At 51.3% G+C, this 25,798-nt stretch overlaps 1 protein-coding gene across 3 annotated transcripts; it reads right to left on the bottom strand.

Moving 5' to 3' along the window:
- Positions 1–537: 537 nt before the first annotated feature.
- Positions 538–25,773, bottom strand: FZR1 (fizzy and cell division cycle 20 related 1). Of its 3 annotated transcripts, XR_013185522.1 has the most exons (15): positions 25,614–25,773; positions 13,939–14,078; positions 13,444–13,569; positions 13,157–13,220; positions 11,849–11,976; positions 11,352–11,434; positions 10,738–10,921; positions 10,473–10,538; positions 9,984–10,086; positions 8,193–8,377; positions 6,599–6,832; positions 5,913–6,017; positions 4,671–4,763; positions 2,050–3,644; positions 538–1,915 (listed from the first exon to the last, which is right to left on the bottom strand). XR_013185522.1 is itself a non-coding variant. In XM_054649981.2 (14 exons), exons 2-14 carry the CDS (start codon positions 14,005–14,007, stop codon positions 3,603–3,605), a joined length of 1,482 nt encoding a protein of 493 aa, XP_054505956.1. In that variant the 5' UTR covers positions 14,008–14,078; positions 25,614–25,773; the 3' UTR covers positions 538–3,602. The 3 variants fall into 3 exon arrangements, 2 of the variants coding, with proteins under 2 accessions (XP_054505956.1, XP_054505957.1); XM_054649981.2 differs by having other exon boundaries at positions 538–3,644; XM_054649982.2 differs by having other exon boundaries at positions 538–3,644; positions 25,610–25,733.
- Positions 25,774–25,798: the final 25 nt, after the last annotated feature.

Here is a 25,798-nt window from a genome sequence, read left to right as displayed (position 1 = left end):
CTCAGCTCCTGGGGCAGCAGCAGTGGGAGATGCCAAGGTCAGGGATCTTGGCTCTCCTGCTGCCCAGCCCCACGGAGCAGCTCAACCCCACAGCACCAGCCCGAGGGGGTTCTTCCAGCAGCAGGCCTGGGACAAGGCACAGGTCTGTGGGCACAGGGCTGTACCCCACTGGAGAGGTCCCCTCCCCCCCCATGAGGGTCCCACCTGCGTGGGGACAGCAGGACTGAGGGGCTCTGCACCCCCAGCCTCATTGCAGCTATAGCCTGGCAACTACCCCACACCAAGGAGGGGCTGTGCCAGGCCAGGGACCCCTTTTCCTCCTTCCTGCCATGCCTGGGGCACAGGGCAGGGCAGGGAGGGTGGCTGTGCCCTTTCCCAGCAGCAGGAAAGCAAACAGGAGCAGGAAGCTGGGAGCAATAAACAGGTGAGATCTGTGCCAAGAAAGCTGGTACCTGCAGAGGTGGGGTGGGGACCCTGGGGACTTACTGCAGCCTTCGCTGTGGAGAAGCAAAGTGGAGCCATGGAGACCAATCCCAGTAAATTCATAACCTGTTTAATGACAGTTCAATTGCTTTACATGAAAAAGTTACAGCGTGCTCCATGTTTGTTTTCCATCACATGACACCTGGGATACAACGATGCTGTCACCCAGCTCTGGGAGGACCCTGTGCCCGAGCCAGTGCCCACGGGTCACACACACTGACACATCACCTCGGCTCTGCCCTTTTCTCTCTTGAGCAGCAGGTGACAGTGACAGTAACACCCTGAGACACTTGCACAAACCCACCTGCACACGGATACAACTGGGAGCCCCTGCCTGGCAGCAAGGCAGAGAAGGTGGCGGTACCGGGCTGACAGTGAGGTCAGGGTGAGCAGCCTGTTCCTGCCATGCTCTGTCACCAACACGTGTGGCCACACAACAGCCCTGGCCTGGCAACCACTAACCCTGGCCTGGCAAGCACCAGCCCCCCTGCCAAGTGCAGTACACGAGCCAACCTTCTCCCAAGGCAGATAGAAAAGCGAGATGGAGACACAAGATGCAGTTTGGGAAAGTCCTTGGCAAGAAGGGACAATGGTGGGGGACAGAGCAATGAGGAGCTACCCCTGCTGTGCAGCTGGGAGCACTGGGCAGTGCCTGCAGTTCCCCCCTGGCACTGCCCACCCCACAGCACTGCCACTCCCCCCAGCATCTTCTGGGACTCCTTGAGGAAGTTCCCCCATCACAGGGGGAGAGGCAATTCCACTCCTGTGGAGTCCCAGGGCGCTGGGGAACCCAAACATCACCACACTCACCATACACCCCAGCTGGGTGCCCTGCTCCCTCCTACTCCAGAATGGGCTGAGCCCTCCTGTGCGCCCCCAGCCCAAGCACCTCCACCCTGCCAGAGGAGAAAGCAGTGTGTCCTGGGGGTCTGCACAGTGCTATTTAGTAGGAGGCAATCCACAACAGGAAAATCCACAGCACAGCCACCAGGCTCCCCAGCCCCCCTGAATGGCCCTTTCCCCAGGTGATGACACCCACAACAGACCATCTCTTCCTGCAGATGGCCCTTTACTTCAAACCCATTCCTCAACTGAATGATCCAACTCAATTTAACACCTCCTGGGTGCTTTGGGGTGCTCCCAACCCACAGTGATGTGGAACAGAGCCCACAAGTGGAACAAACAACACAAGACAGGCCTGGGGGTGACTTCAAACCACGCCTCACATCCCATGGCCAGAGCTACACGAAAGCAGTTGCACTTAAACAGTGTTTCAGAAACTCCATGGTAATTTCATTTTGGTGGCAAGTGAGACTGTGAGATGACAAAGTGGCCTGTGGGCCTGGGAGACTCGGAGCTGGCAGGGGGCTCCCAGCACCAGCTCCTCACCAGTGACTGCCAGTGTGTGTGACACAGGCACAGCACCAGCAGCCTGATCCCAGCACCAGCTCCTCACCAGTGACTGCCAGTGTGTGTGACACAGGCACAGCACCAGCAGCCTGATCCCAGCACCAGCTCCTCACCAGTGACTGCCAGTGTGTGTGACACAGGCACAGCACCAGCAGCCTGATCAGGCATGGGCATGGTGGCACACGTGGTCCAGGCTGCACTGGCCTTCTCACACCTGGGCTCACCCTAAGGATACTGGTGGGACTGGGGACAGGCAATCATATTCCTACCACCTGGTTTTAGGGAAAGAAGGGAGAGCAGACAAAACAACAAAGGAAAAAAAAAAAAAGAAAGGGAAAGCATTACCTATGCAATCTACAGGGAGAAGACAAGTCTATATACACAGCCAGAGAATTCCACATGGGAACAGGAAGCAACACTCAGAGAGGGCAAGGAGGCAGGCAGGGGCTGGGCAAGGCAGGCACAGGCACAGGTCAGATGGAACAGGCTGTGCAGCCTGACAGCTTCTCTTAAATTAAAAGCACCACACACACACACACACACACACACACACACACAGAGCATTTGTGATACACCCCATGGGCTCCAACACCAGCCAGAACTCTCGTCCCACACAACCTAAAAACCCCAAACCACACACCAAAACTCAACAGCAGGGCCCTGTGTGGGACTTGGAGATAACAAAAAAGCAACGCTGCAGCCCTGCTTCAGGAGAACCCCTCTTCCAGCCAGAAGAGGCCCTGCTCACCCCAAAAATCAGATCTTTAGGATTTATTTTTTTTCTCAAACACATCTCAACTGCTTTTGGCCTCATGGAGACTCCAGAGCAAGGCACCCACACAGCAGCACCAAAGGAAGCTCCACATGCACAGGTGGTTGGGTGGGTTTCTTTTTTTATAAAGTCCTTGCTTCTGCTCTCTGGTAACTCCCAGGATCAGCCCAGAAGATGAAACAGCAACTGCAGAACTTCACGAATCTGCTCCCTTAGAGGTGAAGTTTTTTCAAGTCTCCTCCAAAGTCTAGAGCCACAAAGTGTATTTGTTCGGAGGCAGCTGTCAAGCATGCCCAAAAAATCAAGCTGTCTTATGGAATGATCATGTCAAGTACTACAGTACCTGTCTGGGGGGAAAAATAAAGAAAAAAAAGGAAAATAGGCAGTTCTCCAGTTTCTTCCTGGAATGGGGATACCAGGCTATGAACAAAGCCCTTAGATGCCCAGCCTGGAGCTGTGCCCCTCGCACCAGCTGTACCGGAGCAGCCTGGCTAGCTCCTGCCTCCAGAGATGGCACTCTGGGACACAGGGCAGCACGTCAAACCCCTTCCCACAGCAGCAAGGATATGCTCCTCTCTCGCAGGAGGCACACCATGGCAGTGGGATGGCCTCGGTCCAGTCTCAATGGTCCATGTCACACGAGTCCTCCCCAGCACCATCCCGACGGGCGGAGGATGCAGGGTTAACATTGCTCTTGTACCCGTTTCCCTTTATGAAGGATGAATCCAATAACCTTTGGCAGTTCCCTCCCCTCCCCACCCCATCCCAAATACTGCCCAGCCCTGTGGGTCACAAGCACATATTTAATGAGCTGGGTCCTCCTGCAGTCCCACAGCTCTCCCTCCCCTTGGCTGGGCTCCGGAGGTCCATGCACGCCGAGGGAGTGGTCTGATCCTGGAATGTCAGGCTGTAGGTTCCCGGGGCACAGGGAGGGGGTTTATCGTATCCTGGTGAAGAGGTTGAGCACAGATACAGACTCCTGACAAGGGAACACAAAGCAGGGGGTAAATAGCTGTTACTCCACATGCTTCTGGGTTGGTTTGTTTTTAACCTGGTATCTCTAGCTCAGGGCACGATTCCAGCTCACAAATCAAAGTCCAACACCATAAATATTCCCATGGGTTTCTTCCAAATGGTAACATGTGTGCAGCTGGCCAGAGTGCCATTCCCAGAGCTCTGCAGGCAGGTGTACCCCAGAGATGGGAAGAACTGGGAGACCCCCGGGATCAATGCCAGCTCGTTGCAGTCCCCTCCTCCAAATCCCTCTGCCAGGGATCCAAGAAAGTTCTCAGAGCATCAGACACAATCTGCTTTTGGTGATGCCAAGTTGTCACTGGCAGAATCCATGATCCCATTTTCATCCAAACCCCCATTTTAAGCAGTTTTGTAAAGAGGCAGGGGATAATCATGGAATCACAGAATGGTTTGGGCCTCAAGCGGCCTTAAAATTCATCTCCTTCCACCCTCTGCCATGGGCTGCTCCAAGTCCTATCCAACCTCGCCTTGGATCTTCCAGGGATCCAGGGGCAGCCACAGCTGCTCTAGGAAACTTGTGCAGGGGCCTCTCCACCCTCACAGGTAACAATTCCTTCCCAATATCCCATCTAACCCTGTCCTCTGGCACTGGGAAGCCATTTCCCCTTGTCCTGTCCCTCCAGGCCTTGGTGCAAAGTCCCTCTCCAGCTCTCCTGGAGCCCCTTTAGGCACTAAAAGGAGCTGTAAGGTCTCCCTGGAACCTTCTCTTCTTCAGCTGGACACCCCCAGCTCTCCCAGCCTGCTGTCACCCAAGGGCTCAGCTGCTCTGCTCTGCTCAGCAGCCTAGAGAGGGATGTTGTGTCACACCAGCCTTGGGCACAAAGGGCAACCTTTTACTTAAATCTCAGCAAAGTTGAATCCTTCACTGCCCCAGCCCTTGATCTGCAGGAAGGGATCAAGGAGGAGGCAGCAGAGCAGAGCCAGTGTGGCCTGAGCTGCCCCAGGCAGCAGCCCCCATGCCTGGCCTTACCTTTGTCGAGCGAGTTTTACTGAAGACGTTCCAGAAGCGTAAGGTTTCGTCTCCAGCTCCTGTGACAATGGCCTCCCCATCAGGGGACATTGCCTAAGGACAAGATAACAACCTTTAGCACCTGTCACATTTTTGAGGCTGAAAACAAGACTTAGTTGGAATGCAGGGGAGATTTAACTGTCCTTCCTACTCGTGGTGAGAAGCCAGCTACCTCCACTTTCAGGTGCCTCATGAAGCCTCAGGTGCAATTTGGGCCCTGGCACCTTATGGTGCAGCTGTGGAACACATGGGGGGAGTGTTGTGGAAAGAATACTTGTGTTAAGAAACCCAAGCCATGTGTAACTGAGGCTGTTCCTCCCAGGATTATCAATCTGCCTGAAGGCAGGAAGATGATATGACTGGATTTTCTGGCTGTATTGGTTGCTTACATTGGGATCTACCTCCCAAAACATTATCAGCATCTGTCAGCTCCATCATGAACTGCTGACACCCCCATGTAACAGTAACAGCAGATATGAGATGGATCAGGATTACCCGCAACAAATGTTGAATTCCCTGGGCAGCAGTCATCAGTGAAGAGGTGTGAAAGTCTTCTGGGAGCAAGGAGAGAAGCTTGTGTTTCATAAAATCACAGAATCCCAGAATGCTTTGGGTTGGAGGGGACCTTAAAGCACATCTCATTCTTCTCCCTTCCACTATCCCAGGTTGCTCCAAGCCCAGTCCATCCTGGCCTTGGACACTACCAGGGATCCAGGGGCAGCCCCAGCTGCTCTGGGCACCCTGTGCCAGGGCCTGCCCACCGTCACAGGAAGAATTTCTTCCCAATATCCCATCTAACCCTGCCCTGTGGGAGTCTGCAGCCATTCCCCCCTTGTCCTGCTATTCCAGATCCTTTTCCAAAGTTCCTCTACAGGTCTCCTGGAGCCTCTGAGGCACTGGAAGGTCTCCCTGGAGCCTTCTCTTCTCTAGGCTCAAAAGCATTTTCTTAGAAGAAAACTCAGATGTTTCCTCAGGAGAGTTTGGCAGGCTTTACTATCATTAACAAAGCCTCACATTTCCATAGCAGCAAATCCAAGTGTCCCTTGCAGGCACGGAAATGTGTCAGAGTTTTGCAGTGCTCATGGGGAGCGTTCACATTCCCGCCCAGGCAACTTATGGTGCCACTGGCACTGCTGCTTTGGGTGCCAGCTGGGCACACCTACAGTAGCCAGGTGAGCAGCCAGAGCCACGGCCATCACTCACCAGGTACAGGACTCGATAAGAGTGCCCTGTGAGCTTTGCTACTTGAGTTAGCGAGGGGTATTTCCAGACGAGGATCTGGTTCTGGGAGTATCCGTGGGTGCTAACCTGAAAGGGGAGAGGGGAACATGAATCATAGAATCATGCAATTGTTAAGGCTGGAAAAGACCTCCAAGATCATCAAGTCCAACAGTCTACAGACTACACCACTGCTCTGGGCAGCCCATTCCAGGCCTGACCATCAGGAAGAAATTTTCCCAATATTCAATCTAAACCTCTCCTGGTGCAACTTGAGGCCATTTCTTCTTGTGCTGTCACTTGTTACCTGGAAGAAGAGCCTGAATTCCACCTGGCTCCACCCTCCTGTCAGAGGAAGAGAAGGTGCCCCCTGAGCCTCTTTCTTTCCAGGCTGGAGCCCCTCAGCTGCTCCTCAATAGATTTGTACTCCAGCCCCTTCCCCAGCTCTGTTCCCTTCTGCAGACATGCTCCAGCCCCTCACTGTCTTTCTTGTTGTGAGGGACCCCAGCACCTGAGGTGCCTCAGCAGTGCCCAGAACAGGGGGGCAGTCACTGCCCTGGTCCTGCTGGCCACACCCTTGCTGGTACAAGCTGGGATGCCCTTGGCCTCCTTGCCCACCCGGGCACACCTGGCTCATGCTCCCCACGCTCCCCAGCACAGGAAGGACTCACCAGCTCGTTGGCGTGTTTGGACCAGGCCAGGTTGCACACCTGGGAGCCGGTGTCGATGCACTGCAGGGGCTGCCCTGTCAGCGTGTTCCAGAAGCGGATGCAGCGGTCGGCTGTGCCCCCGCCCGAGGCCAGCAGCCCGTGCTGGTGTGGGGACCAGGCGATGGCTTTGACTGCTGCCAGGTGCTCTGTGTATTGCTGGACGGGACTCAGGCTGGAGTGATTCCAGACAAGGAGCTGGCAGAGAGAAGAGACATGATCAAACCTGTGCCTCAGCCATGTGTCCATTACACCCATGAGGCACAATGGGACTGATGAAGGTAGCTGGGCAACAAGCTGATTTCCCATAGCTCTGCTCAGACATGCACAGCTCCACTCTGCACTTCACAGAATCATGGAATGGCTTGGGTTGGTTCAAGCTCATTCAGTTCAAATCCCTGCCAAGGGCAGAGACACCCTTTAGCAGACCAGGTTGCTCTTAGCCCCATCCGACCTGGCCTTGAACACTTCCAGGGATGGGGCAGTCACAACCACCCTGACACCACACTCAGCTGAGGAGCTGTCCTAACCCCAAGCCATGTGGCAGGAACAGGCCCTAAGATAAGGGAATAAATCTAAAGAAACAGCATCACTGAAGGGGGCCTCAGACCCTGCTGTTGTCTTTCTGGCTGTATCATTCCAGAACACATCCAGGAATCTGCTCAGCTCATTAGGAGTTATTCTGAGCAGGAGGAACTCAGTCCAACCATGCTGTCACACAGGCACTGGGCACATTCCTACCTAGCAGCCCGCTCCAAAGGGCTTGGAACCTGCTTTTTTGTGACAGATGCTTCTCCCATATGGTGCTCAGTGAGCTGCAAGCCTGCACTACAGGTATGAGAACTCACAGAGCTCTACCTCAGGTTCCTGCTTCATACAAACATTACTGCAACAAACGTGACCATACACTACCCAAACAAAGCCAAGAAGGGCAACTTAGCAGTGGCTTTGTTGAACTCAACCCCCTGAGCCAAGCTAGAGATTTAATTAGCCAAATACAGAAGCAAAATTAAATTTGCCTTTTTCATTTTATTAGGAAGAGAAGACTGAGTAGAAGCTTAGCATGATTTATATTTGGTCATGGTCCAACAACCAAAACAAAAGTCCTTTTCAGAGAGGCCAAACATCCTTAAAGAATCACCGAACCATTAAGGTTGGAAAGGACATTTAAGATCGAGTCCAACCTTTGACCTAATCCCAACGTGCCCAGTAAACCATATTGCATATCCACTTGTTTTTTGAACACTTCCAGGAATAGCAACTCCCCCACTGCCCTGGGCAGCCTGTTCCAATGCTTAACCACTCTTTCAGTGAAGAAATTTTTCCCTAATCATAGAATCATACAATACTTTGGGTTGGAGGGGACCTCAAAGCCCATCTAGTTCCATCCCCTACAATGGGCAGGAACACCTTCCACTAGACCAGGTTGCTGCACATCCTGTCCAGCCTGGCCTTGAACACCTCCAGTGATATAATAACGTCCAACCTGACAACATTTCCCCTCGCCCTAGAAAGAAAGGGGTGTGACATTTCCCATGACCCCCTGGAAGGAATGTACCTTATTATCGTTCCCTCCAGAGGCCAGGAGCTGGTGGTCCGTGGACCATTTGAGCCCACAGACCTCCTGCCTGTGTCCCTGGAGCCGGCGCTCCGACTGCAGGGGCGGGGTGCGGATGTCGCGCTGCAGGATCATCCTGTCCCGGCTCCCGGACGACAGCTGGTCCGCGTTCCACGCCAGGGCACCTGCAGCAGAGACAGAGCTCCAGAGGCTGCTCTAGGAGCCACTGAGGCTGCAGAACACCTCTGAGGTCACCAAGTCCAACCCTCAACTCAGCACCACTGTGATGGTGTTCACAGGGGCTCTTGGATGAGGGAAGAGGCAAGGATCTGACTCCATGTTTCAGAAGGCTTGATTTATTATTTTATGATATATATTACATTAAAACTATACTAAAAGAATAGAAGAAAGGATTTCATCAGAAGGCTAGCTAAGAATAGAATAGCAAAGAATGAAAACAAAGGTTTGTGGCTCAGCTCTCTGTCTGAGCCAGCTGGGCTGTGATTGGCCATCAATTACAAACATCCAACATGGGCCAATCACAGATCCACCTGTTGCATTCCACAGCAACAGATAACCATTGTTTACATTTTGTTCCTGAGTCCTCCCAGCTTCTCAGGAGGAAAAATCCTGAGAAGGATTTTCCTTAAAAGATGTCTGTGACACACCACCGCCACGTTCACCACCAAACCATGTCCTTGAGTGTCACATCCCCATGACCTTTAAACACTTTTCAGGCATGATGACTCCAGCACTGTCTGAGGCAGCCAGATCCCATGATTTGTAACCCTTTCCGTGAAGAAATTTTCCCAGTATCTAATCTTAACCTCCTCTAGCACAGCTTGAGGGCACACCCTCTCATCCCTGGGAGCACAGCCCAACCCCCACCGGGCTCCACCCTCCTGTCAGGGAGTTGTGCAGAGCCAGAAGGTCCCCCTGAGCCTCCTTTTCTCCATGTTGAGCCCCTCCAGCTCCCTCAGTTGCTTTTGGTGCTTCAGTCTCTTCCCCAACTCTGTTCCCTTCTATGGACATGTTCCAGCCCCTCAATGTCTTTCTTGTTGTGAGAGATCTAAAACTGAGTCCAGGATTTGAGGGGGGACCTCAGCAGTGCTCAGCACAGAGGGATGGTCACTGCCCTGGTCCTGCTGGCCACATTATCAAGTCCAACCTTTCCAGTCCTGCAGCAGTTGGTAAGGAAAATGCAGCCATCAGAGCTGCCAGGGTTTAAAAACAAAAAATGCTAACAAACCTCAAACCACTCCTTACAGACCTCCCTTACATCCACTCTCTGGAGTCCTAGGATCAGGGCACAAATAGAGGTTCCCTGAACAGACTGACTGCAGGTATTACCAACCTCACATCATAGTGCAGTAAAGCACAGAAACATTTTGGAATGTGCATGGATTTCCCAAATCTCGCCCCAGAGCTTAGATTCACAACATCTCTGAGTAGAAAAAAACAGCCCTCCAAAAAAGGGAACTGGAAATCTCAGTGTGAAGCTGCCAGCAGATCTGGAAAGTGGAAGCCAGCAGCAGTGAAGAGATGTTGTAACCAAACCCAAAAAGCCTCAAGCAAGGAGGAAACACCTGCTGCAACACCCAACCACCATTACACTGAGATCAGAACACCAGAGTTATGAGATGATAATATTTTGAACCTGCTCAAGAGGACAGCAGGGGATAAATATTAACGCTGGTACTCTGAGTTCTCTATTTCCAGCAGATCCCTGGCTAACAAAGTTCCATCAGGAAGAAGTGACCCCTCAGAGCCCTCTGCATCCCCACTCCTTACCAACTCTGGCTGTGTGTCCCTCCAGCATGGAGAGCTTCTTTCCTGCAGCTGCATCCCAGATCTGTACAAAGCCCTTGTGAGTGCCAACGGCCACCAAGTTTCCCTGCACAAACAGAGAGCCAGGATCAGCACAGCCAGGAAGTACAGTCAGAAAACTGAAAGTTGAGAAGACTTGACATAAATCCCACGAGGTGGAAAGCATCCAGAGTTCTTCCATTTGACATGTTTTTCCCTACTGAGAGGCCCAAGCAGCCTGTCTGGAATATATTTATTGTAACATTTTATTGTCAGGAGCTGAAGAAGCAAACTGGCTCTTTCTCCCTCCCACTCCTCTTAGCAACGCCTGGAGAACCTCAAGATACAAGAGGCTGCTCTCCATCCCCTCCCTTTTAGCAGAGAATAACCAGCTCAGGGAGCTAACTACAGCTATGATGACAATGACTATGTGACCCATGTGTCAGCTGACCCTGCTGACAGTGTCATACTGACCCGCTCTGACCAGCCCACGGATGTCACGGAATCGCCTTCCACAGAGAGGTCACACAGCCGCGTTACCTTCAGAGAGAAGAACGGGGTAAGGAACGTGGCTTTGTCACACTGGCTGTCCCACAAACCAGAGCTGTGCTTGGGATAGAGCGTGACAAGTGCTGAAACCCTCACACAGCACATTCCATAGCCCTGGAATGCTGGAAAAACCCTGGAAAAACCCTACATCAATGGGTAATTCAATCTTCAGACACTCGTGACCATTTACCTGACTCGTACAAGCACTCCACAGGTAAACACAAGTCCCAAGGCCAACGCTGAGGACATTAAGAGAGGACCAGTCCACCAGGTTCAGGTAGAAGTCATCCTGCAGCTCTGGGGCATCCAGCACTTTGAAAGGAATCTTGGAGATTTTCCGAGTTGGTTTTCGAGGTGATCTTAGCAGCTTCTGACTGTTTACAAAAACAGATAAAAAAACAACTACAGGAATCTGCACATCATAGCAGATGGGAGGCACAGGTGCAGCCATTCTTTATAGAGCACTCTGAAGTTTCTATAGAAATGCAGACAAAAAGGCTGCACAACCCTTTTTCAACAGCAAGATTGGAAGGAATTAGGTTCTGCTTCTACAAAGGAGCTATGAAGCAGAAAGGTAAACTGATTACTGAGAGCTGACCAAGACATGTCAAGCACATAGACAGGTTGGGCACCTGAAGAAATTCTTAGAACTTGACTGTTTTATTTACTATCTCTCCAGATTTCCAAACCCAATTCACCTTTATTTTAGAGCTTTAGGCAGAAGTCCTAGAGAACCTCACTGCACCCTCTGTCTCCTCCATCCCAGCTCTTCCCTTCTTTTAGTTTGCAGAGGATCAGTGTTACCTTTTGTTGCTGACAGGAGACAGGGAATAGGGTGAGACCTCATTGCCATCATCCGGGCTGGAGCGTTTTGTGCTGAGTGAGTACTGCATAAAGAAACACCTCGTGAGGACCCTGGCATGCCCGAGGCCTGGGGCATCACTCCCAACATGCACTGGTGCCAAGCTAATTCCAACACCCAGTTTTTCCTTTCCCAGGTGCTCCAAAACCATACAAAACCCCTCAGCAATGCTCCAAGTCCAAAAGCCTGATATGGCCACTCACCACACTGTCCAAAAAGCCTGGCTCACACAGCTTTCCTGCCAGCACAAACACAGGAAGCACACTGCTTGCTACACACTCAGGTTCCCTTTGCAGGCCACCACATTTGTTCTCAACAGCTTATCTCAGCCAAGCCACAACACCAACTCACTGCATGAGCAGCCTGGCAGAGCCCTGTGCTCTGGTTCTTGTGCCCCACACACAACCTCCACTGGTGCTAATGCAAGTAACCAACTCACAGTGAAGAGAGATTTCTTCTCTGGGGTGGATGGCTGCAGCCTCCTGTCCTCTGTCTGGGGGTCCTGCACCTTCTCGATCCCTGCTCCCAAGAGTTCATTCTTCAGCAAGGCAGAGTAGGCAAGGCCATCTGTAAACCCAAACAGGCACTGAGCAGAGAGCTCAGAGCAGGAACAGCAGGGAGTATCAGGATCATGTGTGCCTGACCTGGAGAAGGGAAGGCTCCAGGGAGACCTTAGAGCCCCTTCCAGTACCTAAAGGAGCTCCAGGAGAGCTGAAGAGGGACTTGGGACAGGGCCTGGAGGGACAGGACAAGGGGGAATGGTTTCTCACTGCCAGAGGGCAGGGCTGGATGCCTGGGACAGTGGAATGTGTCCCTGCCATGGCAGGGGGTGGAAGGAGATAGGCTTTGAGGTCCCTTCCAGCCCAAACCAGCCTGGGATTCCATAATAAGGCCTCGATCTTGGCCTTATCACCGAGCAATGCAAGGTAGTCTGGATAGCTCAGTCCCTCTGGGAGACAGAGTGCCTGAATGCCCAGTCAGCTCGCAGCCGGCGCCGCAGGACACCCACAGCGAGCTCAGTGATTGTCATCTCTTGAGTGATTGTCAGCTCTCTTAGGATTTCAGCTCTTTGCTTGCTCACTAGGGCTCCTTTGGCTGAGGCAGAAGCAGATGCGAGAGAGGAGAAGGAGAGGTCCTGGTGCTCCACAGCGAAGGTTTATTGGGGGCTCTGTGAAGGGTTCCAGCGACAGCTCTTCTTCTGTCAAATGGGCTAAACCAGCCCCTTTTTATAGGGTATAGGGGGATCCAAACTTGTCCAATAGTAAGGGTCAGGGAGAATGGCCTATGAGGTTACAGAGATAAGGCTAAGGGGCGAGGGGTTGGAGACAGGAGCTTATTTTGCTGCCTCATCATGACTCAGCAGCTCCTACTGTTAAGTCTCAATCCTCCATGGAGCTCTCACCAGCTCCCTGGGGTCTGCTACAGGATTCCACAACTTGTACTCTCACAGAGTCTCTCAATAAGCCTGGGCCCCCATTTAAAATCAAGGTTAGTAGCAAGTTTCCCCTCCTTCCACTCCAGCAGGAAAGTGATTTCATGACACAATAAACCAAGGCATAGAGACAGCCTCTTGCATCCAGACACCCATCAAAAGCAGTGAGCTGGTACTCACTCATGATGTGGGCATTTCCCAAAACACCAGCATCAGTTTTGGCATAAGAATGAAAATGCCAGCATGGCCTTAACTTCCCCAGCAGTTTGCAGTCAGAGCTCTGGGCACTGCCAAGCAGTAGAAGGGTGGTCTCACCTTTGCCAGTGTCTGATGTAGCATCCTTTGCTTTTCTGTTTTGGCTTGGTGATTTTTCATTTTCCTGAAATGGAGAAACATGCCATCACCATACAGAAACCTCAGGGTATATGGTGAAATAGCAACTGCAGGGAGCATAGGGTTTGAGGACACACATCAGTGGAACTCTTCTGGGGCTGCAGAAGAGCATGGTGCAGAAGGTAAGCAGAACAACCATGCCAGCCAAAACAAAAGTACCACTTCCTCGGTTCCAAGGCTGAGCTGTAGGAGAAGGGAGCAAAACTTACATTTATTCTGTGGAAGTTGATGCTCCAGTTGGCCCCAGCTCTTGAGGGAATGAATCTGTCACCATGCTTACTAGGAGAAGACATTGGAGAATTGGAAGGTGTCAAGGTTCTTCTCATCTCTGCTACCTGAATTAAAGAAAAAAAGACACTGAACTTACTCTTGTCAAGCTTTAGAGTTGGTTAGTTTGTTAGGCCTCAATTGTTTATGTTACACGCGTAGTTGCTGAGATTATGTATTAAAAAGGTATTACTGAACTCCACAAAAATATCTTCACCCCTTTTTGCAACCTGAACTGAGGTTATATATTCAAAAGCTCTCTTTAAGTGAAGCTATTTGGGTATTCATAGAACAGCTGAGGAGTTCACACCTGCTCACAACACAACAAAAGACTGTGGTTTGCTTTGAGGAGGTGCCAGGTCTTTCAAAAGCTCAAGGAAAACAGTCACAAGTGAGACAGTCAACATAACAGTGAGCCTGAGCCCATCTGTACTCACACAAGGCATTGTGTTCTCGTTCTGTATGTTGATTTGGCGTAGGAGACGTCTCTCATAGTCCTGATCCATGGTGGAAGTGGCTGGAGAGATCAGCCGGCTCAGGAATTTATGTTTGTGAAGTCCAAGCAGTAACTAGTGTGCTGCAACAGACAGGAGAGAACAACAAAATGTTACACTCTTCCCTGCTGAAACAGCCTCCCCAAAGTCTCCTAAGCCTGTTCTTTGAACTTGAGACTACTTTTCCTATCCAGAGCATTGGTGCCAAACTTGTGTGACACTGAAGAATGCAGGCAGCCAGTATTTTGTGTCTGACAGGATCTCAGCCAGTCCCCACCCCACCTGGAGCAGGGACTGCCCCCGGGCCCTGCAGCAGAGTTTGGCAATCCTTCAGAACAAGGGCATGAAGATTCCAGAAACCTGCAGCCTGTCCTGTCCAGGCACTGGCACCAGCTGCACAGAGAGGTGTGGCTGCCCTATTCATAAAAGTGTTCAAGGCCAGGTTGCACTGGGCTTGGAGCAACCTGGTGTACTGAAGGTGTCCCTGCCCATGGCAGGGGGTGGAATGAGATGGGCTTTAAGTCATTTCCAACCCAAAACACTGTGAGATTCTGTGATCCCACTGCTCAGGTAAGGGGTACAGGAGCAGTGCTGAAGGTAGGATGCTTTTAGCCATGCCAGAAGTACTGCAGACTTTTAACACCACCCACTGGAGAAACACACTAGGCACACTAGGCATCTAGTAGTCCAATGAACATTCCATGTCTGATGCCTGCACTATCCCAAATACTCCTCCTGGCTGGCACAAAGCTTGCTCACTCATACAGCTATACAGTCTATAAGCAATATTAACATCATTTAAGCACATATTTTAAGCATACATTTTAGGACAGAGCTGCTTCATAGTTGAGATTTGCCTGGTAAATTAACATGTGCATCAATAAAAAATAGATGAGCTGACACTTGTGTGAGAATACACAGTCACAACCCCTGCCAAGCCCCAAGGGCAGAGAGCAGCACCCCCAGGGTCCAGCCTTACCCATCACACACCTTGTGTGCCTTGTCCACAGCTGACATGGGCACAAAAACACCAGAGGAGATTGGTCAAGTTGGTCTTTCAACCCAAGATAAACATGTCCAAAGGCAAAGGTACAGCTAACACATAAGCAAATTCCCACAACACACAGGCATCTGGAGGCTGTGCAGAACATAAAGAGATTTTCATTCCTGTTATTGCATAAACATTTATGGCACCTGGCCAGAGTCCCAGCTACACAAATGGAGGCGCCTCAAGATACAAACTTGTGGTAGAATCTCAGAGGCAACTGCACACAAAGCTGTGCTGGGAGGAGGCTGCCCAGGGAGCAGCTGCACAGTGCCCCACTCAGGGACAGCCCTGCACTGCCTCCCACTCCCTCCTGGGAAAAAGCTGCCTCCAGGAGCCACAGACCTGCCCAGGGCTTAACAGTTAAAAACTCAGGGCAAGTCACCAAGCTGCAAGGGGTCCAGCAGTACACGCTGCAGTTCAGTAAGATGTGATGAACTTTTACAATACTCTATGAAATAAGCTTGAAAACAAGGCAAAGCACACGGACTCCACACTACAGAGCTGATGGCCCTGCACCTCAGAAAGTTACAGGAAATGGGGGGACATCAAGGTGGTGACCACTGGGGTTCCAAGGGCTCCACCTTAGGGCCAGTTCTCTCAAATGTCTTTGTAAGTGACTTGGGGGCAGGACTGGAAGGTCCTGAGTAGGTTTGCCCGGGAGGAACTGCTGACATTCTCAAGGGCAGAGAGGCCACACAGAGAGACCCTGACAAATGTGAGGACTGGGAAATCCCCAGCCGTGTGGTGTTTACCAGGGCAAGTGCTGGATCCTGCCCTGGGATGGGGCAGCCCTGGCTGCAGGGACAGACTGGGAATGAGAGGCTGGAGAGCAGCGCTGTGGGAAGGGCCCTGGGGGTCCTGGTCAGGGGCAAGTTGGATCTGAGTCACTGCTGGGCCCTGGCAGCCCCAAGGGCCACCCTGTGCTGGGGGCACCAGGCCCAGGGAGGGATTGTCCCACTCTGCTCTGCCCTGGGGCAGCCTCACCTCCAGTGCTGGGGGCACTTTGGGCACCACAAGATCAGAAGGATCCAAAGCTGTTGGAGAGTGGCCAAAGGAGGGACACAGAGCTGGGGAAGGGCTGAGGAGCAGCTGAGGGCACTTGGCTCATTCAGCTGGAGCCCAGGAGACTGAGGGGAGGCTCCTGGGGGCTGCAGCTCCTGCCCAGGGCAGGCACAGGGGCAGGGGCTGAGCTCTGCTCTGGGACAGGGACAGGAGCCCAGCAAGGGCTGGAGCTGGGCCAGGCCTTGGCATGGAGCTCAGGGCAAGGTTCTGCCCCCCGAGGCTGCTGGGCACTGCCCAGGCTCCCCAGGGAATGGTGCCAAGGCTGCCACAGCTCCAGGAGCTCCCAGGGCTGCTCAAGGTGGGGTTCTTGGGGTGGCTGGGCAGGCACAGGGGCTGGGATCAATGATCCCTGAGGGTCCCTTCCAGCTCAGGAGATCCTGTGGTTCTTTGAGCCATGCCATTTTTCAGTACCAAAACTTGGGACTTTTTACAAATGCTAAAATGCTTTTCTTCCTTAACATTAAGCATGCCAACACTTTTACAGGAGCATCCCTGAAATAGACAGTGCCAAGCTGGTTCTGATCACACCTGCTTACCTCTACCACCTCCTCCCCCAAGCTTTTCTCTTTTTTAATTTAACACATTACTCCCATATGTTCTTTCAGCGTCAAAACTGGAGAAAGCTCCCAAATTTAACAGAGATCAGCTTCCACCAAATGAAGCAGAGTCAGAGACGACATAATTGCAGTGAAAAGTTAGAAAAGTCTGTGATGCTATTAATAAAGCAGATTTAGAAAATAAAAATTAGTGCATGCCATATCAAACACTCTCCCTCGTTTTGAAGTTTACTTACCACCACCCTCACCGACCCACAAGCTACCAAATGTGTGTCTCAAATGAAACAGTTCAACAAAATGCCCCCTCCCCCCTTTTCTTTTTTTGGGGTGTTGTTGTTTTAACACCATGAGTAAGAGAGCTCAGCCTGCAGAACCCACACGGGGAGCGTGATCAGCCAGGGAACACCACACATTTAAGTGTTCTCCCAAAATGGCTCAGCACAGTATTCGTGAGATCCAGATCCAGTTACACAGCAAAGAGACATTTTAAATTCTGCATCTGAAACACATTTGACTATCAAGCTTTCCAGTTCCCATCTGCCCAAATTTCACCTACAACTTTCACTCAGAAACACAGCACAGATTGTTCAACAGAGAGACCGCAGAGGCAGAACACAGCAGTGAATGTTCAGCACCTGAACAGTGACATGTTTTTACCCCAAAACTTGTGCCACTAACAAGCCCAGGGAGCAAGCAGCACCTCTGGTTTGTGGTATGCTCTTGCTGTCTCTAAATTTGTCCATGGGAAGTGAGTGGAAGTGAGTCCATTTCCCCCAAATCAGGTACAAAAGGCGTTGCCAGAAGGACTTGGGGGTGTTGGTGATAGCTGCTCAACATGACCTAGTGTGTGCCCAGGTGGGCAAGGCAGCCAATGGTCATGGCCTGTATGAGGCACAGTGTGGCCAGCAGGACCAGGGCAGTGACCATCCCCGTGTGCTGGGCACTGCTGAGGTCCCACTCAAATCCTGGCGACAGTTCTGAGCCTCTCCTAAGAGGGCTGGGACATGTCTGGAGAAGAATGGAGCTGGGGAAGGGGCTGGAGCACCAGGAACAGCTGCAGGGAAGCTCAGGCTGGAGAAAAAAGAGGTTCAGGGGAGACATTCTTGCTCTCCACAACTCCCTGACAGGAGAGTGCAGCCAGGTGGGAGCCAGGCTGTGCTCCCAGGGAACAAGGGACAGGACAGGAGGAAACAGCCTCAAGCTGTGCTAGGGGAGGTTTAGGTGGGACATCAGGAGGAATAGGAATTTCTTCATGGAAAGCATGATCCAACACTGGCACAGGCTGCCCAGGGCAGTGGTGGAATCCCCATCCCTGCAGGGACTTAACAGCTGTGTGGATGTGGCACTTGGGGACATGGCTTAGTGGTGGCCTTGGCAGTGCTGGGGGGATGCTTTGAGTTGATGTTAGAGGGCTTTTCCAGACTGAATGATTCTGCAAGCCAATGATATGTGGGCTTGAAGCTCCCTTTAAGTTGAAGAAATAAAAGATCTTGAGGAGCTACATGTGTTACATATTCTTCAGACACTATTTTGTCACTAATTATGCAGTTTATGCTTGGAGAAGAAAGGTGGGATTTGGTGGAAGGGTTTGGATCTCATGAGAAGAATTTGTATTCTGACTTTATGTTTGTCATGCACCTTCTGTCCTGTCTCTGAATTGGCTGGATTCTCTCACAGCTCATTACCTTCAGAACAATACTTACAGGCAGAGTTACAGTGCTGAACAAGTGCCTTTTGTTCTTTTTATTGACCCAACCTTCATGCATTCAAACACAAAGTGTTTTTTGTTGGTATGGCATGTTTTTAATAAGCCAGCATGCAGAACACCAGGCCTGGCAGGGAAACAAGGGCAGTAATTTTGCAAAATTATTTCTGTGGTTTGAGGCAGGCTGTACCTGTTTGGATTCTCCAGCACACACTGAAGGAAGTGTAAGAGATGCAGGTTGGTTCTGTCAATTCAGACATGCTCTGCTCAAGGAGTTCAAGAGCTGGATGATTCCTGACCCTTTTTTATTCCAGAAATTGTTCATCTGCCTTCTCTTCTGGAAGGTATTTGGGTGGGTAAGTGTTTAACACAAGAAGCGCTGATGAAAGTGAGAGACTTGGAATACCAAAGACAGGATGTAAATGTAAATGTAGATGTAAAGCTGAATATATTTCCTAATTTACACAGGGCCAAGGGCGGGGGGGGGGTAAAGGATGCCTTGGTAACTTCAATACCATCAATGTTATGTTGATGCTTTATTTTGAAGCATTTCAGGTCTGAAAAAGGTTGCCTGGAGCTTTTCTTACTAGTGAGTCCTAAATAGACCCCAAATTTATAGTCAGCAGGTGCCTGCCCACACCCAGAGATGCTGCCTGCTCTTTGGGCCTGTATGAAATGGCAGAGGCTTTAAGGTAAAAATACATCACTACTCAGGTGTTGAATGTTTTCAAGATCTCTGGAATAGCCCCATCATTTGCTAAGAAGAAAATTACACAAGTACTTAGTCCTCCAAGTTATGACCAGCAGGGCTTAAAATCAAATCTGGACGTCCTGCTTCCCCAAATCCAAAATTTTCATCTTCTTTTGATTTGACTGAACCCGATCACAATACTTGCAAATCAATAAGGCAAAGCCCTCAGCTGGCAGCAGAAGTGGCAGTTCCTCCATCCCTGGCAGCTGCAGTGTCCTGGCCCTCATGCCAGCTCCAGGTACTGACCACATCACACAAAAAACCTAACTTGGCCCCAAAGGGTTGATGGTTTTGGCTGGTTCAATAAGCATCTCCTCCTCCTCAACCTGGACTGCTGCAGACTATTACCAGTTATAGATTCCTTTACAGGCTTTTGAACAAGCAGTAAGGGAAAAGAGTTAAAAAATACCACCAACAAAAAAAGCCAGGCCATAGGTTTTAGCTGTGTAATAGTCAAGACTATTAGGAATGCATTCATGCCAAGACTTCACAGGACAGCCTTTGGGAATGAGCAAAATACTCTGTGCTTGGCCAAGCTCAAGCAGAGCTTGTCCACATTTAACCCACAGGAACATTACACCAACCAAGCAGGAATTGGCCTCCTTTCAAATCAGCAAGAGCACCAAAAGTTAAAGTTGTGTGTTTTACCAGTATTTACCTTTTTAAAGTTACAAGGATATAATTTGTTACGCAGAAATTTACTACGGTATAGTGTGAGAAGCATTTATAAAATCAGCCATTTACCCCTATGCAATGGGAGCAGCTAAAGCTTTATTTCAAAACAAACTACAACTTCTGCCGCCTTGCCCTCATCAGAGAAGCACATTCACAGCTTTGTACAACAGAAATCACACTAATGACAAGTAAAAAAATTACTCCAGTGTTATGGTGTCAGATGGGATCTTCACCATTAGTCCTCACACTCCTGAAGATGCAATACTCCACCAAAATTCAGGATGCTGGACTATGGCAAGAGCCATCACACCACAGCAGTATTCTTCAGAGCATAGGATGTAGGTGACTGCTCTTCACTGAAGGTTCTGCAAAATTCCACATTTTTCTGCCTTTCCAAAGCATCTTGCTGAGCACCTCGTGCCCTGGGCACTCAGAAACACATTTATGCACTCACTGCCATCAGTCTTACAGTGCCCCTGTTCCAAAAGTGCCAGCTCTTAGTGACCAGCAATACACACAAACTGAACTCTAGTTTCATTTGAAGGCACAGTGGTTCAAGGGCAGAGCCAAAACACTGACTGCACGTCCTGCCTGTACTCAGCCACCCAGTCTGGAACAGGAGTACAGAAGCTGGAGATGTAAGTGAAATGCACAGTGATCTGTGCCTCCCTTCAGTTCCCATGGCAGAAAACATCTCTCCTTCCTCACAGGCAGAAAATACTCCCCTTTCCTCACAGGCACAGGCCCAACCTGCAATCCAGATCAGAGGTGACAAACATTTGACCTTCTGTACCTCCACCTGCACTCACAGACAAGCTTCAAGTCTTCCCACGGCCCTCCATGACAACTTCAGAAGCTCAGGTAAAGCTTCACGTCCACCATCCCAAAGTGATGCACAATCCCACCACAATGACAGAGAAACTCTGACTAGCAAACCACAAAAATTTAGGGCACTCTGATGACCAAGGCTGCAGGAAGCCTGCAGGAGCCAAGGATGCAGTGCTCATGACACAGAGCTCTGCTTGTGGCCTGGACTATCACGAGCCAGCAGAAACTCAGGGTTCTAAGACCTTCAGGAAACAGCAAAATCTCTGTCTTTGGAAGGGCCTTTAGCAAAGATAAACATTGGCAGCACTAATCACAGAATCCCAGAATGGTTTGGGCTTGAAGGCACCTTGAACCTCATCTTCTTTCCCCCCCTACCACGAGCAGGGACACCTTCCACTACCTCAGGTTGCTCCAAGCCCCAGCCAACCTGACCTTGGACACTCCCAGGGATCCAGCCACAGCTGCTCTGGGCACCCTGTGCCAGGGCCTCCCCACCCTCACAAGGAACAATTTCTTCCTAGTGTCCAATAAATCTTCTCAATACACCATTACAAGCCCAAAAGGTTTTCACCAGGATTTTTGTATACACAACAGTTGCTCTTAAAAATGCAAGTGCTCCTCGAAGAGGACACTGCAGAAAGCCCACCAGGAACATGACTTGCTACCTCTCACACAGATGATGTTTAGGTATCACCATTGCTTTCAGCACAGATGTTCTTTCTAAATCCCTTTTTTCTCCACAACTAAAGGAAAAAAAAAAAGTGAAGATGATAGTCAAGTCTGTACTCCAAAGACCAGGCTATTTTCAACCTTTCAACTAAAACTCAAATACAAGTGATGGCAACTACAGCAATCAGAACCAGCAGCTGCCCCACCAATGCAGCCACACAGCAGCCAGACCCCTCACTGAGGGGTTCCAAATTTGCCTCAGCCAGTTTTTAGTAAGTCAGGAGAATTATAGGGTTGTTATTTTACCTTCATAAATGACGTTTTCATTCAATACACATCCCACTGCAGCGTAGCATTGTCTCTTGGCAGTGCAGAGCTTATCCAAGCAGACATGACAACCACGCACTCAGCAGGGGATTTCTCAGAAAATCACCACTATTAAGCCTCTATTTTATTGCTTGCAGGTGGTGATTATTTCACCTTTTCACCATGATGCTCTGTAAATAAGAGGGACACACTTGTTCCCAGGGAATACAAAATACAGCGCGAAGCCCTCAGCAGCACAGGAAGCCTTGCACTGGGAAACAAAGCACAACACACAGGATCACTTTGATGGCACCTCTTGCCCGTGGGCCAAAAGGCCCCTAATTAACAGGAAGTCTCCTTAAAGAGCTTTATCTGCTACAAAAGGAAAACAAACAAGAGGCAACAGCAGGAACACTCCTGTTTCAGAGATGCAGTAAATGGCCAAGGCACCTGGTGAAGCAGCACCTGCAGCCCTGGGCTGTGCTGGCTGTCACCTGGCTGAGGATGCTCCAAGGGCTGGGGTGAAGAGCAGGTTCAGCTCCTGCAGGTCTTGCCTGAGAAACACCAAGTGCTGAGCAAGTTCTACTGCTCCCATTTGCCAATGGAAGAGGCTCCTGCTGGTCCCCATGTGCTCAGGGAGCACAGCCCAGGACTCCATTCCTTCTGCAGGCTCATTCCTGCACTAGGGAAGGGGCTGGGTATGATTTCCCCAAGGTACTTCTTGCCAAGGAAAGGACATGTACAAATCTTACAATGTTCTGCTTTGAGATTTCATCTCAGTCCAGGACATAACCAGTGCCAAACAAGGCAGGGCCCGATCAAACCCCACAGTTCTCTCCACACTGCCTGGGCCCCAGAACTCCCCTTAGATACAGGAGCTGAGATCTGGGTAGTTGCTGGCTTCCACAGAGGGCCAGTTACAGCCACAGCACTTCTGTTTCCACCCTCACCTGGAGACAGTTTTCCCCACACAAACACGTTTTGTACAAGTCACTGGACAGACAGGAAAAAGAAAGGTTCTGCTTTCAACCAGTATATAATGACACCTACTTTGGTAATCACCTAGAAGACACTGACTTATTTAATTATTCTGTGTAGATTCTAAGAATCATTTAGGTTGGAAAAGCCCTCTAAGACCAGAGTCCAGCTGTTCCCCCAGCACTGTCAAGGCCACCACTAACCATGCCCCAGGTGCCAGATCCACATGTCTGTTAAATCCCTGCAGGGATGGGGACTCTACCACTGCCCTGCATATCCCAGTGTTACAGGAATCACAGGGTGGGACAGGTTGGAAGGAACACAGTGATCATCTGGTCCCACCTCTCTGCTTAAACAGGGTCATCCCTGAACACACAGCACAGGATTGTGTCCTGACACTTCTGGAATATCTCCAGTGAGGGAGACTGCACTCCTTCCCTGGGCAGCCTGTTCCAATGCCCAGTCACTGCACAGGGAAGTTCTTCCTCACATTCAGGTGGAACTTCCTGGGTATGAGTTCCTGCCCCTTCGTCTTGTCCCATTGCTGGGCCCCATGGAGCAGAGGCTGCTCTCTACTCTGAGCCCTCCCTGTGGACACAGAGAGAGGATGAGGGCTGAGGTCCCCTCTCAAGGCTGAACAGACACAGCTCACTGAGCCTTTCCTGAAGAGAGAGATGCTCCAGTCCTTTCAGCATCTCCGCAGCATTCACTGGACCTACCACAGGAGCTCCACGTCCCTCCTGCCAGAACTGGACACAGCACTCCAGATTTGCCTCAGCAGGGCCAAGCAGAGGGGCAGGATCAGCTCCCTCAGCCTGCTGTCAATGCCATTCCCAATGCACAGCAGGATCTCCATGGCCCTTGGCCCCAGGACACAGTCTGTGGTTCACCAGGACACCCAGGGCTCTCTGCAGCTGCTCCCCAGCAGGTCAGCCCCAGCCTGGACTGGGCTTATTCCTCCCCAGATGGAGGATCCTGCCCCTGCCCTTGCTGAAGTTCTGACAGTTCCTTCCTGCCCACCTCTCCAGCCTGTCCAGGCCCCTCTGCAGGGCTGCACAGCTCTGGGGAGGATTGGCCACTACTCTTGCTCTGTGTCAGCAGCTCAGGAGGCACCAACCCCTTCATCCAACCATGAGTTAAACAGCACTGGGCACAGGAACCTGGGGGGGGCTGATAAAAAGGAAGTGGGGATGGACAGAGTGAAGTACTTGGATCTTAGGGACACAGGGTCCTTAGAAGTTTTTTAATAAGTTTTTACATGTTGGTCACTCCAGACTCAAAGAGGACTGACTTATGAAAAAAGACTGACTTATGAAAAAAGCAGAAAAAAGGACAAAAAAAGGCTACAGAGCCTGCATTTTATAACAACTTACAGAACCTTCAGGGATTCTTGTTTGCTTATGTTTAGTAGTTTCTATTCTCAGTCTAAGCACATTCTTCATATGGCTACTGACTTTAATAACATTCAGTTTCCCTTGAAAAAAATCCACAGAAGACAGTTGTCCAATAATCTTGTACATCCAAGTGGGTAAAGACAGCTGAAAGCAGCAGATTTATAGATACACACTCTGGTAAGGCTTCCAGTAAAGGAGAAGTCAGTGCACTATAAGCAAAGATTAAAAATTCACCAGCAGCCCTGTCCTCGGAGCTTCACTGAAAGGTCAGGCACCCAAAACTCTGCTTCATCATAACACCTAAGGTACTGAAGATACAATAGTGCCCCTGGACAAACTTCAATAATAAACCATAGAATTTACAAAACATGACAGCCTCAGTCAACAGCCCCAGAAAACTCTGCTTTTGTATTAATTATAATAATCAAAAAAACCAAAATCAGACTAATACAAGATTATAGAACCCCACAATGGTTTGGGCTTGAAGGCACCTTAAACCTCATCTCCTTCCATCCCTGCCATGGCAGGGACTCCTCCCACTGTCCCAGGCTGCTCCAAGCCCTGTCCAGCCTGGCCTTGGGCACTGCCAGGGATGCAGGGGCAGCCCCAGCTGCTCTGGGCACCCTGTGCCAGGGCCTGCCCACCCTGCCAGGGAACAATTCCTGCCCAATATTCCATCTAACCCTGCCTTCTGTAAGTGGGAAGCCATTCCCTCTTCTCCTGTCCCTCCAGGCTCTTGTACAGAGTCTCTCCATCTTTTTTGTCGGCTCCTTCAGGTTCCAGAACTCTGCAGTGAGGTTTTGTTGCTCACAGCCCAACAACACCTTCCGAGGTGACGCCAATGTGACCTGACAAACCTCCCTGCCCCAGCAGAACCTTCTCACCACCTGAGGACCTTCAGCTCAGGCTGATCCTGCATACAAATCCCACGTGCAAAATGTCAACAACAGGTTACAAACACCCTGACGAAACACACAGTGATAACGAGCTCCCTCAGACCCCAGAGCCATCGGGTGGGCAGGGGTACATCCACCGAGCTGTATGTAAACAACAGACTGCTGGCCAAAGTTTCTGCTGCTGCTTGGCAAATCCACCCCACTGAAATCTCTGTTACCGTTTGTGTTATCAACTTGATCAAGAACCCAGAGTTAATCCAAGCTCTGGTTTTTTACGTCTTTCCCCAGCGGTCGAGGGCACACGGACCGAGCGAAGGGCTCACACCGTGAGCTTCCAGGTGCTTTGCACAGCCCCGGCCCCGGCTGCAGGTGCGGGATGCCCGTTACCAAACACACCGGAGCGTTGGGGCTCACCGGCCCCGCCGTGACGGGGCACAGCCCGCTTGGGCCCGCAGGAACTGGCACAGACTGGGCCCACCCCCGCCGCAACGGGCGGGGAGGGAGAAGCGGGGCTGCTCGGTCACCGGCTGCCGAGGAACAGAGGGAAGGAGAAAGGGACTAAAGGAGACAAGGCACCCACAGCCCCGCCCGGCCCGGCCCGGCCCCTCCGCACAGCACAGCCCGGCCCAGCCCGGCCCACAGGCCCGTGCCCTCGGAGGAAAGTGCGGCACCCAAGCCTGCCGCAGGCCCCCCGCCTCACCGTGCCATGCTCCGCACGGTGCCCCGGGCGCTGCCCCGGCCGTACCTACCCCGGTGCCGGTGCCACCAGCCGGCCCGGCCCGGCCCAGCTCCGCCTCCTCCGTCAGCACCCGCCGGCCCCGCCGCTCCACAACATGGCGGCCGCCCCCGCCCCCGCGCGGGGCACGACGGGAGCGCGCCCCGCCCGCCACTTCGAACACACACAGGAAGCGGCGGCGCGCGGCGCCATGGCAAC

The sequence above is a fragment of the Agelaius phoeniceus genome, chromosome 29 (assembly GCF_051311805.1).
Source record: "Agelaius phoeniceus isolate bAgePho1 chromosome 29, bAgePho1.hap1, whole genome shotgun sequence".
Classification (NCBI taxonomy): domain Eukaryota; kingdom Metazoa; phylum Chordata; class Aves; order Passeriformes; family Icteridae; genus Agelaius; species Agelaius phoeniceus.
The sequence above is the reverse complement of the archived record's forward strand: the minus strand, read 5'-3'. Positions and strand labels throughout refer to the sequence as shown.